Raw genomic sequence first — 16,242 nt, 5'->3', positions numbered from 1 at the left:
TAGTACGTTCAATATAGAAATATTTTTAAAGATTTGATATTGTTGTACAAATAATATATTTTGTATGGTTTGAACTTTTAAAAGACCGTGTAATCATACATTTTATTGAGTTGACATGTCTTTAAATATTGTTATGAATTGTTTTATTTTATTTGTTTTATAATAAAATGAGATTTACCGTCTACTTTTTATTTAAAATAATAAATAGATGTATGTAAGTAAACGATGCATAATTATGACTTTAATTTATGTATAATATCAATATAAATAATATTCTGAAGAACGTTTAATGAATAATTAACGTGCTGTAATTTTCTTTAGGCTTAAATACCTTTTTGGTCCTCATTTTCGTAGTGTTTGTTGCGGATGGTCTTCATTTTGACAGAATGTTTAAAATGGTCCTCATTTTTACCGAATGTTTAAAATGATCCTCATTTTTGCAATTCGTGTTTTATTTGGTCCTTTTCTGTAACGCCGTTTAAATCATTAACGGAGCATTGTACATGTGGCACAGTTTGTATTAGGGTGTGTTACGTGTACTGTACATATGCCTAATTAACGTTAATTTTTCAATTTAGGATAAATTTTGCAATTAGGGAAACTTCTTCATCTTCGTCTTTCTTGAGCTCGGATTTGCAGAGGAAGCAGCTAATACTTGTCATTTCATCATTGAATTGCAATTGCGCTCTTCATTTCAATTTTCCAGTTAATCATCTCAGCAGTTTAGGATGAAATTACATATTAGGAGGAGGCCATGATAGCAGCTACAAACGTCTTAGTTATTTATTGGAATTTCTGATGTAGAATTCATTATTGATGTACTGCATTTTGACTTTCCTTCAACTTCATTCAATTTCACTTTTGTCAAACATTGATGTAGTGCATTTTGATGAGGATGAATTAATGTTATGAACTTCTTTCAGACTTAGATCAATTTAATTTTTCCCAAGCTTAGATCAATACCACTTACTTCAATGCTCAGATTAAGATGTCATTTTGAACATGTTGAACATGTTGGGACTAATCAACATAATCAAACTAATTCATTTCTTCATTTAACAATAGTACAAAACAAATTGGACTTTAAAAGATTACACACAATAACGGTACAAATAATACAATAACAACACAAGTGAACCCTATTACTAATCAACAACCTCCAATGAGTTCTCCAAATCATTAATATGCCTCCTTTGTGTCATGATGATGACATCCTTTTCATCAACACCACCATTTGAAAAAGTTGCAGCCCACATTATTGGAACCATCACTCTGTAAATCAATAAACCAAAAATACCAAAAATTAAAACCAATTTATTATTAACACAAAAATAAAAACAGATTGTACCCAAAATTTTCTACCAATATTCTTTGGAGTTTTTGTCATCCTCAAAGCTGTCATCTCTCCGCAGCTACAAATCAGGATTAATATCCATTACTCGTTGAACCACCAATAGTGCACGAAGTGATACAACACGGTTGCCTCCAACGATTACAACCAGAGGTAAAGGAAGAAGATTGAGACCGTAACATACCTATATAATGGAATTGTAGGAAGAAGAAGATTGCAACAACACCAATTAAGAATGAAGGAACAAGATTGTCAAAACTCACCAACTGCCCAAACATTCCTTACCAAAACCCTAGCTCACTTATTTATCCTCAAATATTTAATTACCACACCTGTACAGTACAAGTAACACACCCTAATACAAATTGTGCTACATGTACAATGCTCTGTTAATGATTTAAACGGCATTACAGAAAATGACCAAATAAAACACGAATTGCAAAAATGAGGACTATTTTAAACATTCGGTAAAAATGAGAACCACTTTAAACATTCTGTCAAAATGAGGACTATCCGCAACAAACACTACAAAAATGAGGACCAAAAAGATATTTAAACCTTTTATTTAAATAGTACATAATATTTTAAAATTGCATGAGTAAGAGAAAAAAAATTAGGACGTCACGATAAACTCTAAAGAAACTGTTGCATGTTCTTAGTTTTCTGAGGAAAATAATGTTGAAGTCTTTCTTATTAATATAAAATAATAAATAAGTTAATTACTTCAATAACAACATTATAATCGGATGTTTACCTAAAAATAGTATTTGTATACTAAACATTATAAAAAAACTCTTCTTAAAATAATCAATCTTCATTTAGAATAAATATTTTTACTCATGAAACAGTAGCTTCCATCCTATCATAATAACTTCATAAAGTTCTTCTGACAAGTAATTATTCAAAGAAACGTCATCAAGGTCTCAATTTAATTTTTATGGTTAATTGTGTCATTATTTTTTTAAAAAAATTTATAACAATTTTATTTATGAAAGAATATTCATAAACCAATGATTTTATAATTGTTCTTTGAATATTTTGTTAAGAAGAAACCAAATTAATGTTCAGAATCGAAAAAACATACTATATTTGTTGTATAATGGAACTTGCATTCATGATTTTAGGACGAGTGGCAAACTAGGTGAGTAATTTGGTCTAAATAAAAAAGGTTGAGAGAGAATAAGTATGAAATAGTAAAAAAGAATTGAAAACCCTAAGTTATCTATATCAATAATAAGGAGGATTTTCTTTTTTTTTTCTACATTTCATAATATAATTATATCTTTTATAATATAATTATTTATTATTTTTTAAAATTAATAGTTATTTTACTTATTTTCTATAAAATTGTTTATCTTATTTTTTTTATTCATAAATAATTAACTTTTCTATTCATTTTACTTTATTTTTATCATTTCATTTCATTTTTAATAAATATGAATATAAATATAAATTTATTTTATATATTATCACCTACTAAAATACTATAATTTATATTTAAAAAATGCATATACACAGACACGATAGCACATGTGTACGCTAGTATTGTTAAAAGGTGAATTGGCAGGCCAATTAAATTTTGTTTCAAGTATACTTAATTATAATTTTTTTAAATTTAGTAACTGATCAGTTAATATTTTTAATTAGATAAATTTAAATAATAATTATTTTTATATAATAAACTATTATATTATAATTAATAATAAAAATTAAATTTATAAATATCAATTATTTAAATTATAATATTATATATTTCTATTATTCAAATAATATGATAAAAGAAATTGATTCTATCAATTATTTTAATTTAAAATAAATTAATTAAATTAAAGTCGAAAATTAAAAATACTAACCTAATTTATTAAATCATGGCTTTGTTAACGATTAGTTATTCATAATCACATTATTTCTTTTATATAAATTTAGTGTTTTCTTGTTGTAATTAGAAATGTAAAAAAAAAAATTGTACTCGCAGTTATCTACGGATAAAATCCACGATAGGTAGGAAATGAATATTGTAGATAAATATATACAGGTAATGGATACGTGTATTTTTTTATATTGTGCGTGTTAACAGGACGAGTATCTATATCATAGTATCCATATATGTTGATACTCATACTCGTTATACTCTACTTTAAATAAAAAAAATGATTAAAACATTAACACATTAATTTTAAATGGGTTATTTTTTATCCATTGGTTTTATTTAAAAAGATTTTGGTCTCTTTGTAAACTGTCATTCAACACCATTTAACTGGGTTATTTACACTTTGTTTGAAATTTATGAATGTCATGCATTGTATCTTTTGAATTTATGTAAAATACATTATTAAATATATTTTTTTTGTAAATATCAGCGGGTACCCATGAATATTAAAAAAATATGTGGATACCCGCACAGATATGGATACGAGAGGAATATTTATCCAGCAGATAGGGTATGAGGGAGCTATTACCCGTATCCTAACTGCCCCATTTACATCCCTAATCCCGCAGGTAGGATATGGGAGAACTACTACTCATATCCTACTATCCCCATTAATCCCTAATTGTAACGGTGGTTAAGAGTAAGGATGACAACGAGCCAGGTCGGGTATAGATTGTGCCTACCCGTAACTCAGATCCGCAAGAAAAATATCTACTCGCTACCCACCCGCCTGTTTATCTTTCGAGTACCCACTTAAAAAAATACCTACGAATTTTTTAAAATTTGTGGTTACCCATATATACCTACATACTTTTGAATATTTTAAGAAAAATATTTTATATTTTTTAAATAAAATTATATAAAAAAATATAATATATAAATTAAATATTAAATTTAATTAAATTTAACTTAATAAAATATAATTTAAATATTAATTAAATTTAACTTAATAAAAATACAGTTTTAATTTTAATTTTTAAAATAATACACATACCCAACTCGTTTATAAATAAATATTAAAATATTCGTTATGCAGTTATAAATACCTACACATACTGATTATCATCACAAATTTTATGCGCATATATCATAGGTATTTTTATTATTCCCGTAATATTTGAAAATAGAACCATTAAGTAATAAAGTAACAAGTGAGGCAGGTTATATAAAACAGGGAAAGAGATAATCCTGACAACATCTAAAATGGATAAAATAATTTTCTTTAGTTTAACTTCGGATTGTTTTGACCACATTTAAAAGAAAGTGAAATTTAAAACAATAATTATAGTTTAAAAGATACTTTTTTAAAATAATATTTTAATATATAAATTTTATACAGATATATATTATAGTAAATTATAATTATTGATTTAAAATTTAGTCTATTCATATATCTATGAATTGCTCTTACCTAAATTTGTATCAGTCACACTGGATCGAGTTAAACTTTATCAGATTTAACTCAATTTATTATCTGTGAAGTTTAATCGGTTAAATAAGTCCATAAATAAATTAAAATGGAGGGAAACATTTGTGAAATTGGTGAAAGCTAAACTTTCCCGCCATATATAGATAATTTTGTTGCACTTTCTCTCTCTGAGACGTTGGCAGCTTCTCACTGAACCCAATGGCGAAGACTCGAAGCGGTGAGAAAGCAGCGAAAGCAGAAACAGCGGACAGTGGCGATGGCCTCGAAATAATCTCCATCGGTTCACTCTACAAAGGAGCATGGGACAAGAAGTACTGGACTACCTCTAGGGTTTGATTCCATTCCCTCCTTTTTGTCTTTCCCGCCGTTTCACACAATCGATTCGCATTCTTCAGTTTCTTTTACTCTTCATCAACTCTTTGTTTTTTTTTTCTCTCGTAATAACCATCTTTGACGAAATTTATAGATTATTAGTAAAATTGCGTTGCCGTATAGGTTGCTTTAGAAATAAAAATGTTTTTTATGCTGCTTTTGCAATTTAATTGAAAAATGTGTTTTTTGTTTTGTTCTGAAATATCAAAGATCATTGCATGGGAAATCGGGATTTGTGCGGGATTAACAATTTGTTTTTGTTTGTTTTTCTTTGGTGACTGATGTAATGCATTTACGTTGAGTACATTGCAGGGAAAAGATCGGTATCCATATCCTGTTGGTTATCAGGCTGTTCGAGCTTATAATGGGACGACTTTTAAGATGGAAATTTGTGAAGGTGTCAATGGCCCTACATTTTTGGTTCGTATTTGGGCTTCTATTTGTTTTATTTATGTTTTAAAGTTTGATGTAATATGATAAAGGTTCACATTTTGCTTTGGGTTTTATTGAACAGATTCAGTTGTGTACTGTAAATGCAGATTTCTTCTGATGATGGGAATTCATATTCTGGGAAAACTCCTGACCAACCATGGGAGGAATTTCAGAAGAAAAGTTGCCCCCGCATCAAGATTTGGCATGGGAAGAGACTTTCATCTAGGATGGATGGATTGGAGGTAGAAATCTGTGATGTTGACTAAATCATTTTGTAAAATTTCTGATTTTTCCAGAAATTTCCCTTTCTATGTTGTATGTTACCATGTTTTTTGTTTGCTATAATATGATATTTTATCCATACTATGCTTTCTGTTTCTTATATCTTACATCTTACCTTAGTCAGTCACGGACAAAATAGATTCTTCATCAACAATGATATTATTATTGATTTTTAGGATAAAGTAAGAAACAACTAGGCTTTAAATGTTAAAATATAAAACTAAATGTTTTTTCGGACTATTATCAGTTTTCACATAAAAAAGGTTAGAGTGAGTAACCAGTAGCATGTTGTTTTCCCCTGCATTCTCTGTCAATCATTTATGCTATATAACTGATCATACGTATTATGCATGCAATGAAGACCAAACTGGGACAGTTATTTATTTGATGAATTTGGTTTTAAGGAAGCAAACCTTACATTTTGTCTCAGCAAGTGAACTTCTGTTAAGAGATAAAATCATTTATGGATCACTACCTTACAGCTTAAACTTTTAGAAGACTTGGTCGTTAATATGGCATTATGGACTTCCACCATGCCTCTTAGTTGCAAATACTTCTGTGGATTGTGATTCCATCATTACAGTGTTCTGCTCCTTGGGCTTCTAGAGGCATCAAACACAGGCCACCTGTGTGGCTAAGGATGTTAGGGATGATGGGAATTAGGATCCAAATGCCAATTATGGAATTTGAGTTCCACATGGGATTTTTACTAGGAGTTCATATGACCTTTGGTTTTCCAACCTTGATGGCTAGGTTTTGGGTTACTAGTCTTCAGGTTTGTATCAACTATATCTAAGACTCCAGTGATTAAGAGTTTAATTCTTGCTTCTTATATCCTTTTAATTGAAGTAGAAATTTTGCATAACTTTAAGCCAAAGGGGCATGTGATAGAGATAAAACCAATTATGACCTGCTCCTAGCAACATAAGTTTATTATGCAATGTGCAATTGTGCAAGAACAACCCTGTATCTTATGTTGTCATTGATTAAGTTTTTTTAACTTCTCTTTGGTTCCGTTCATGGTTTCTTTAACAAGTCTTCTAGTTCTGGGATATATGCAGTGGAGTTGGAAAGCTTTATCATATTAACGACCTTGCTTATTTTTTCTGTTTCCTTTCTTTTGTTTGTGAGGATATGATATTTTACTCTACTTTAAACCCTTCCTTTTTTCTGTTAAATAAACTTTCTTCTTCATAAAGGTATCTAAAAGTGTGGAATTTATAGGATTTGTAACCATTATGGGTTGATCAATCTCATAATTCTCCCTCTTTTTCCTTTGTGTTATTTCATAATCGTGCATCTTTTTTACTATATTGTTTTTAATATAGTTATATGTTGGCTTAATATATTTTATTTTATTTTCATCATATGCAGTTTTTTGGGTTCAAAAACCAGTCTATCCAGAGGTTGCTCCGTGAACTGGTAACAAATGTAAATGAAATAGCAGAACGGAGCTTGGTATCCCCAAACACCTGTGAGGGGGTTGCTAGAGCAGATCATGATGATTGCTGCCCAAATGTAGGCACATATCCTAATTTACTACTTTACCTCGGAAAATCACATGTTACAAGGAAGAGAAGCAGATGTGAACTTAAAAACAAAAAATTAAATGTTCGAGCTCGACCTCAATCTCCAGAACTCATAGGTAGTGAACCCTCAAATGTAAAGAATGAGAAGAGTCGTGGTCAGGGGAGTTCTACAACCCATTATAGTTCAGAAGTAACTGAGGTCCACAATCATATAGGTGTGCCAGCTCCATTGCAAAGGGCATCTTCCGTTTGTAAAAGCAGTAATTGCATTTCATCCAAAAATGATTTTCTGCTGAATCCTCTTGAAATTTATAATAATAAAGAAGTGGGAGCTGTGCCTTCTGAAGGATCAGCTGGTTTTCTCTTTTCTGAAAATTGCAGGGCTAAAGAACTGACTGAAAACTTGTCCACAGAAGAACCTGTAAGCATACCTTTAAACTTGTTATATTCTAGTGGACAATATTAATTGGAAACATGTTGCTTCATAAAACGCAATCTATTGAATGGTTATCATTAAAAACATGTTCTTCCCTTCTCTTGATCTTGATAAACTCAAAAGCATAAGATTCAGTTGAAACTTTCCCAGAGATAGGGTATAAATAAAATTTATGGTTCATTTTGTTATAGAAGAAAATATCTTAACTTCTTGCAGCTTCATAGGTCGCATGATGTGGAGTTGAAGATGCCTAATTTGTTGGTGAAATCTGAAGACAATAAACTAATGCAGTCACATTCTAAGGAGTATGTAGGTTGTATTGACATTGATCTGTGTGCTCCTGATACCCTGGATTTTGTGCAAGGTACTTGTATTTTGTTTGTACTATAAAACCTATTACTTTTCACTTTTAATGATTTTCTACACCTGCAATCTTGCATCTCATGCTCATTTCAGTTGATGGGTTGGAAGACTTTTTGGCTAAGATGTTGACATAGTCAGTTATTTGACTTTTTCTATAACATTTGGGGTTTATATCTAATTTTAAACCTTTGCAATTTGGGTTATTAAATATTAGGTGATACTGCTTAATAACTTTTGCATTATTGAATAGTGTAGTGTATTCTTTACAGAATAAAAGTGTGAAATGCCTTGTGGTATTGTCAAATATACGACATTTGTTGATTCCACTAATTATAATACAATATTTATAAATTTATGGGTGGTCTTTGGCTTTTCTAATGTAGTTCTCATCAAAAACACATCTTGTAAAATCTCTTGGAATCTTTTTATCAGTATGTTTAAGCTTTTTTCTATTTATTAATATCAATATTTCTTCATTCTACAAAAGTCTCCTTTAATAGCTGCTTTCTGTCACATTTCCCTTTTATCTTCTCTATTTTCCTGTTGAACCGGATCACTTACTCTAGTACACTGCAGAAAATAATCCTGATTCTGCTGCAAGTGAACTGGATAAAAATGCTTACATTGAGACAGCTTGTGAGATCACCTCTGGAGAATTGTTAAATGCAGAGCATGAAAATGCGGTCAAATCTAATTCAAATCCATGCTCTGAAAAAGGTGACTTTGGTCCAGCTGGCCATGATGTAGCAAACTCAATGATGTCACTTCTGCTTCCTCAGGCAGTTCCTCTACTGAGGTCTGTTTCAACAGATATGGAGCTTATCATTAGTCCTGCAGATATGCCACCTTCTCAGGTCAATTTCAAGGACGAACATGTTAAAGTTGGACATAGTTTGGATGTACCCTCATCTGGTAAATATTACCTTATCTAGAATATTTTTTCTAAGCATTTGTTATTACTGTCTGTGTCAAAACATTTGATATAGTATGTTGTCATTTCAATCTATGTTTTCATTTTCATGTTTGAGCATTTATATATCCTTATGCATTATTAAAAAAATGTTTATATGGCAGATGTAATAATGATAGAGGCTGCTCAGGGGGGAAATGGAGAGACGAGACACGGGCATACAGACCCACATACAGGCACTCCTAATTCTGAGCATATGAAGTGTATCGTTCCTGACAGTTTTGAATATAGCCAATGTGATGATTATAAAAACAAGGTAACTTCCCGGTTCATAAGCCCTTCCCTTCCATTATCAAATCCATCCATGACATTGTGTATCTAACAAAACCCACTTGACCTTCCTGCTTGCCTATAGAATCAGGAAACGTTATGCACTGATCTTGTTGAAGCTGGTAGATCTAGTTTCAATATAGAAATGTGTTCACAGCAGTTTCTTGGTCATGAGATGCCAAACATAACATCCACAAGTCATGCTTCAGTGGTGGACTTTGAAGAAAGTCCTCAGAATTTTGATGTATGCATTCCTGAATCTGTTCTAGATGACATGTCTGTTAAGGATCAGGTTAATTCTGAAAGAAGAGATGATGACTACTTAGATGTGAAAGAAAATCCTGCACATGTTAGTCTCAGTTCTGCACAAAAGGAGTTGCCATCTGCTCAGGATTTCACTGGAGGTAATGTGTTTATGACATTTGACATTGACAAAATTATTATAAATATGGCATATTGCAAAGTAATTTTTCAGTTATTTTTGAACTGAGATTCATGTCAAGCTATGGTGCACTGTCCTCCTTGGTAGTTATACCCATACTGGATGCACAAATTGGTTCCTGTACTTATTGGGTACGAATGGCCACCCAATACTCAATTGGATCAAGCATAAACTAGTCCATGCAGAACAATATGTTAGTAAATGAACAAATTGCTGTTTCATTCTCTTCAAAACTTGTGCCTTTAAATATCTTTTCCTCACTGCGTGAACACTATGAAAATTGTAGTTATATTTCATTTTAATGTTTGTTTTGTTTTTATATTTTATATGATATATTCTCCCACATACCTTAGATTTAGAAACTTTTTGTACCCTCTAGATTTAGGAATCTTGTACCCTAATACCTGTATTCATAATGGTATTCATACCCAATGGTCCACTGATCTTGAGCTATTATCGACCCAATCACATGATCCAGCATCACTGGTCATGGTTGCAGCAAATTATAGCTTATTTTGGGGCCAGGACTCAAGTGAAGAATTAAGCATAATTGCGCTGAGGCTGTTGCTTACTTGACTTGTTCAGTCTGATTCAGTGATTACCATTTCTTACAAATTTTATAACACGACGCAGGTGTTAGCAATGTATTCTCTGGGGACAAGTTTAAACTTCCTACTCCTCAAATGTGTACTACCAAGGACACTTTACATTCCTCGGAAGTTTTTCTAATAAACAATTCAAATGATAAACCACGTGAATCAAATGATGCTGCAGGTTTGTGTGTTCAAACATCTCAAACTTGTCAGGATATTCTGATTGGACATAGTAATCTAGTGGAACGCAGCCTAGCAAAATCTCAGAATCCAACCCTGTTTGCTGAAGAAAATAAGTGTCTTGGTACCAAAGAGGCTCAATTAATTTCAGAACCAATGCCGCTGCAAAGCCAGGAACTCAAGAGTACTATGGGAAGCAGTGTTAAGTTTGTGGGATGTTACTTGCACCCAATGCCTGTTTCATCATTATTTTTAAGCACAAGAGAGGATGAAGTCCATGTTTGTGTCTTATGTGGCCAACTGACAGATCAGTACAGGACCATGTTTACTTACAAGGTAGCCATTGCTGGACCAACTCTAGGATACCCTTCTGTCATGGCTCACAGCTCAATACTGTTACCCAATCCAAACCGTAACTTCATAAAAGAAGTAAGTTATTTTTTGCTTGGTGCAATCTCAATCCCTTCTTCCATTTTATATTCCAACTGTTTGGTTGGATAAACGATCACTGTCAAAATCTGTTTAGAGTACAGCTGTCATAACAAAATGTAACCTAGTACACTACTACTTGGTAAGTGACAAAATCTATCATTTTATGCTAGACTCTGGTGGAAAGATCTGGGGTGCAGCTGACTCCTGGTGGACAGTACATTGTCTTAATAGGCAGCATAAAGACCCCCAATTGCAGGTTAAATGTTTCTACATGCTTCAATTGATAGGTAATATCCGTTTAAGTAGAATAACTAAATAGTGTGTCATCCCAGGGAAGGAAAAATTGATTGTTCTTGCTCAAAATGTACGTCAGTCTTGTCTGAGAAGAATGTTTTGAAGATTGTCCAAGTAGAACACGGTTATGTATCAGTTGTAACAACATTGGAAACGGTTGACAATGCGCATTCTATATTGGTGTGTGAACCTAACCGACTTGTTTCTGTTGGAGAGAGTGGGAAACTGCAGGTGTGGGTCATGAATTCAAATTGGAGGTGATTTAGTGACTCTTCTCACTCTTTACATTCCGTAGGACCATTTATGTCCCTTTCAGAGTATGAATATTTAATGTTTTATTTTATTTTAATCCAATTTCTGATTTATTGTACCTTTGCTTTTGTAGCTGTTAGCATGGATATGAATTCCCTTTGGATTTCCTCTAAGATTGCATGAGAATATTTGGCAAACTGTGTTTTTGATATGTTATGACAGATTGGTCTTGGTTTAAAAGCTTCCTAGTTTTTATTAAAGTTAATTTGCTCAGAATCTAAGACCTGCCATCAGTTTTACCGACCTCTTTTCTAGAAGTGCAAATGCCACAATTTAATAGAATTTCTTCCTGTTTGTCAATGACGTCTGTATTGCCAATACTCGTTAAATTGTTGGTTTTATAGCTAGCTTAATTAAATATATAACATTCATATTTTGGCAGTGAAAAAACAGAGCACTTCATTATTCCAGCTGATGGCACTGCATCTCCTGGCATTGTGGAGTTAAAGAAGGTTCCTAAGTCTACTCATTTGGTTGTTGGTTTTAATAGCTATGGGGAATTTAGTTTATGGTATGCTTTCTCATTCACCTTGAAAGGGTTTCCCATTGTGTTTGCATCACTCAACGTGCTTTAAACCTCAAATATTGCTCATATTAGTTCTGAAACACCTAATACACCAGTCATTCTCTAGGACTGTTGTGTTGTTTGGGGACCATGTTGACATTTTAAACATTCTCTAGCCTAACAAGTCTATGCCAAATTGTTCAGGAATACATTTGGGGGTTATTCATGTGGGGCTTTCGCATTTTTACGAGATGTGTTATCAATTTATCATATTTGTGGAATGAATTCACTTACACTTTTTGCCCATTATGTAGTCAGTATCATTTAGGGCATTAGTTAATGTTTTTATTGGATCTTATTTTCTTTTTACTCAAGTTAGTCAGAACACGAATTTTGTCTGTTTACTTCTTCCATAATGACCCCCTCTTCTGTATGCAAATCTTCAACATTAGGAGGTTTCAAAACTTAGTTTTATCTGCTTCAAAATTTAGAAGGGAGAAATAATTACGTTAGAAAAGTTTAAGTATCATTTAATCTGGGTTTACAATTATATTAATATGATAGTATCTCATTCACTATTTTCAACATTTTGCCCAGGGATATTGCAAATTGTAATTGTGTTGCAAGATTCTCCGCTATAAAAAGTCCAATACATGAGTTCTTTCCAATAAGCTTATTCCAGTGGCAAACAAAAGACTCGGGATTCAGCTATGCCAGCATGGAGGAGCAGGCTGATAAACTCTTAAAAGCAACCAATTCGTGGTACTCACAGCAAAGAGAGACCTCTTGGTTTTCACCATTAGAGGAAGATGTTGCTATGTGGCTTTTTGTCTCGACTTACTCTGATCAGGAATTTTTCCAAAATCCTATTTCAACTTCGAGTAGTTTTGATATACATACAGCTAGAAGTTGGAGGCTTGCACTTGTAATGAAAAATAGCATAAATTTTGGAAGTCCCTTGGATATAAGGTGCTATAAAGTTTTTTTTTTCTGAATTTGAATGTAGTTTGTCTTGTTCTTTATTCCGTTGAAAGTTTTTACTATTTTTCACTTCCATTCAAATCTCAGATTAATCATGAAGATTGTAAGGAGCCATTAGTTATAAATATTTTTTACTGATATGGATAGAGAGATATATGAAATTGCATCTATAGAAGGGCTGATGACATCTCAGTATAATACTGTATGTAATAGCTGCCAAGTTATTGGTTATTCCATAATTCAGATTTATCATTTAATTTACATCTTTTAATGTATTAACTCTATGCAGGACTTGCGGTATTGGTGTTTCCTGTGGTTATGGAATCATCGGTACAAGCGAAGGTGTGGTGTATATGTGGGAGTTGTCTAAAGGAGCCAAACTTCACACTCTGCATCATTTCCAAGGTATGTTCAATTCCTTTTTCACTCCTTTTCCTTGACCACTTAGCACTACTGATGTGTTAAGGTTGATTTTGTTATTTAATCTTTTTTTGTTCACTGTTAGTAAGAAGACTATTTTTTTTTTATGAAACTCGTTATTAAACATGATTTCTTTTATATAGAAAAACACATTTTTGTTATTTGTTTTTTCTAAAGTCATTAATTTGTTTCTATTTAGAGGCGGATAGGTCCGGTGGACTTGTATGGCGGTTTTATCGATCTGTTTCTAAATAATTATACCTTTCAAAAGTTGAATGTGATATTATTTTATTAAAATATACATATATACATTATAATTTACTAGCGTAACATAGGCGTTATCGCTCCTGTGTGTATACATTTATTAAATATGTGTGACATTATATTAATAGGTGATAATATTATAATGTTATTAAGTTAATATATATATATATATATATATATTAAAATTATATTTATTAAAAATAAAGTGAAATATATCAGAACAGATAAAAGACTAACCATTGATAAATAAAGAAGAAGAGAAGAAATAGAAACATCTGATTTTATAAAAGGTTTGTAAAAATAACGGTCAATTTTTAAAAATTTAATAAATTATTATATTTAGAGGAGTAAAATTGGTATTTTGAAAAGTGGACACAAAAAGGGGAATCCCCTTTATATATTGTTATAGATAACAATATACAATGGTAATTCTTCCATTCCTTACGTGTACATATTTCATTTCTATATTTCATCCTCAATTATATTTTAAATTTATTACATTTTGAATAGCATATACAAACTATTCATCTACTAAAAGTAAGTACACACGTTTCAATCCCTTTAGCTGAGTTTTTAACACATGTCATAACCCAATACCCCATTGATGAGCTGTTTTCGTGCTTCATAGTAAAATATAGATTGGATTAATCCGTTACATTTTTTCTTTTCCCATTGGATGCCACCCCATTTTGACCAATTTTTATTATATATTTTTTCATTTTGCATTTAAAAATCAATTTATTAAAACATTTCCGTTTTTTTTAACTAATATTTATGTTTTATACATACATGACCTCTTCAAATTAAAAAGGAAAGACTTTAGGTTTCATTCTTGAGATAGTATCTGTGATGTATAAACAAAATGTTGACTGGTTTGTCATTGATTTCCATGAGTGGCAATTTTGTTTTCTATCAAGTTATTTCTTTCGTTTTTCACCAAATTTTAGAAATGTCTTTGATGTCAGATGGCCATGTTGCATGTGTTGCTACCGATGATTCGAGAGGTGCCTTGGGAGTTGCTGGTGGAGGACAATTGTTGCTTTATCTGCACCTTCCTGAGCTACATTCAGACTAACTGGTGAACCCAAAAGTGTTCTTTACTCACCTATCTTTTGCAATCATTTGTTTGTATCTGAATTGCATCAATGTTCTTCATTTTTAAGAATTGCTAATAGTGTTCAAGTTCTTTGTCAATTAGTAATTCTAATCTGTATGAGCGACTATATATTCAATTTATAGTATGTATATATCATCACCAGGGGATGTGAATTAGTGTAAATGCAATCAATTTTTACTTTCATTGAAGGCGCCCCACTTGTAAAATTTGAAAGTCGATTTGATCGTTTAATATGCCACAAGTTGATTATAAAACTCTACAAAAATGATATTTTTTCCTTTTTCCATTTTTTTCTTCGTTTTTTCTTTGGATGTGTTACACGTGTGGGGGAAAGAGGCAAAACTTTAATTTTTTTGATAGACAAAAGGTGAACTCCAAAAGTTCAGACCTTTGTCAGGGAGAACCAATTTAAGTGAACAGAGAAGCAAGGCATGAAGATTGTGTTCTCTACGGCAATCAGTGGTTTTTGAGTATGTTTTCATGTTCGGTCCGTTCTTGCGATCATTAACGCTTCGTCTTTGTTCAATACGGTAGGACTTTACCACTTTGTGCTTGTTTCTAGGGTATAGGTTTCTTTCATTCCATCCTTCGTGTTCATTGAGATATCGTACATCATTTGGTCTTTTGTAAGTGTGAATTTTGTTTTTATTGTGTTCGTGGAGAGAATTACATAATGGGGGGTAAAGAACTTCAAATTAGTCAATGTAATGAGAAGAACAAGGTATTTACACTGAACTGATTATGAAGAACAAAATAGTAGATTAGTTTCACTCTTTATAGAAAAAATTGTCACATCAGTTATCACACATTAGTGGGATCTATGTGCAAATCACTAGAGTTGCGTTAGAGTTTTGTAAAATTGTTTAAGAGGTTAGAAATTAACACACTATGTTCAATGTACATAAAACGGACCACACTAATGATAAGAAATTACATTAGAGTTATTCTAATAAAATCTCAAGCTAGCTCTTGCGAACACGTGGGAAGGCAAATACAAATAAGTAAAAAGTTAGGTTAAGATTAATACAAACTATGTTATATGTACCTAAAATGGACAATACAAATTAGTAATTATTAAGAAAATAATTGATTAGATTTAGTCTTTTTGAAAAAAATTCACACCATCCGTCACACACGTGGAGAATCATGTGAAAATAAATGAGAAGCGGAGATTTTTGTCCAAATTTTTGACAACTTTCAAATTAACACACCATATTCTACCTGTCAAAGGCATGTTCCCATAACATTTAAAAATTCAAATCAGCTTTTCTGTAAGTTTTTATTAACAAATTGACTTTAATGCATGACGAAAAAATATTAAACTTGCATGAAATATTA

At 31.6% G+C, this 16,242-nt stretch overlaps 1 protein-coding gene across 3 annotated transcripts; it reads left to right on the top strand.

The window, feature by feature from the left end:
• The first annotated feature begins 4,867 nt into the window (after positions 1 to 4,867).
• On the top strand, positions 4,868 to 15,087 carry LOC114176166. Of its 3 annotated transcripts, none has more exons than XR_003602974.1 (15): positions 4,868 to 5,040; positions 5,395 to 5,502; positions 5,622 to 5,756; positions 7,171 to 7,746; positions 7,978 to 8,125; positions 8,701 to 9,036; positions 9,199 to 9,350; positions 9,450 to 9,768; positions 10,440 to 11,008; positions 11,182 to 11,267; positions 11,344 to 11,562; positions 12,000 to 12,128; positions 12,720 to 13,091; positions 13,191 to 13,305; positions 13,393 to 13,508. XR_003602974.1 is itself a non-coding variant. In XM_028061112.1 (15 exons), exons 1-15 carry the CDS (start codon positions 4,909 to 4,911, stop codon positions 14,860 to 14,862), a joined length of 3,507 nt encoding a protein of 1,168 aa, XP_027916913.1. In that variant the 5' UTR covers positions 4,869 to 4,908; the 3' UTR covers positions 14,863 to 15,087. The 3 variants fall into 3 exon arrangements, 2 of the variants coding, with proteins under 2 accessions (XP_027916914.1, XP_027916913.1); XM_028061112.1 differs by lacking the exon at positions 13,191 to 13,305 and adding an exon at positions 14,753 to 15,087 and having other exon boundaries at positions 4,869 to 5,040; XM_028061113.1 differs by lacking the exons at positions 12,000 to 12,128; positions 13,191 to 13,305 and adding an exon at positions 14,753 to 15,087.
• Positions 15,088 to 16,242: the final 1,155 nt, after the last annotated feature.

The sequence above is a fragment of the Vigna unguiculata genome, chromosome 3 (genome assembly GCF_004118075.2).
Source record: "Vigna unguiculata cultivar IT97K-499-35 chromosome 3, ASM411807v1, whole genome shotgun sequence".
In the NCBI taxonomy this organism is placed as follows: domain Eukaryota; kingdom Viridiplantae; phylum Streptophyta; class Magnoliopsida; order Fabales; family Fabaceae; genus Vigna; species Vigna unguiculata.
The sequence above is the reverse complement of the archived record's forward strand: the minus strand, read 5'-3'. Positions and strand labels throughout refer to the sequence as shown.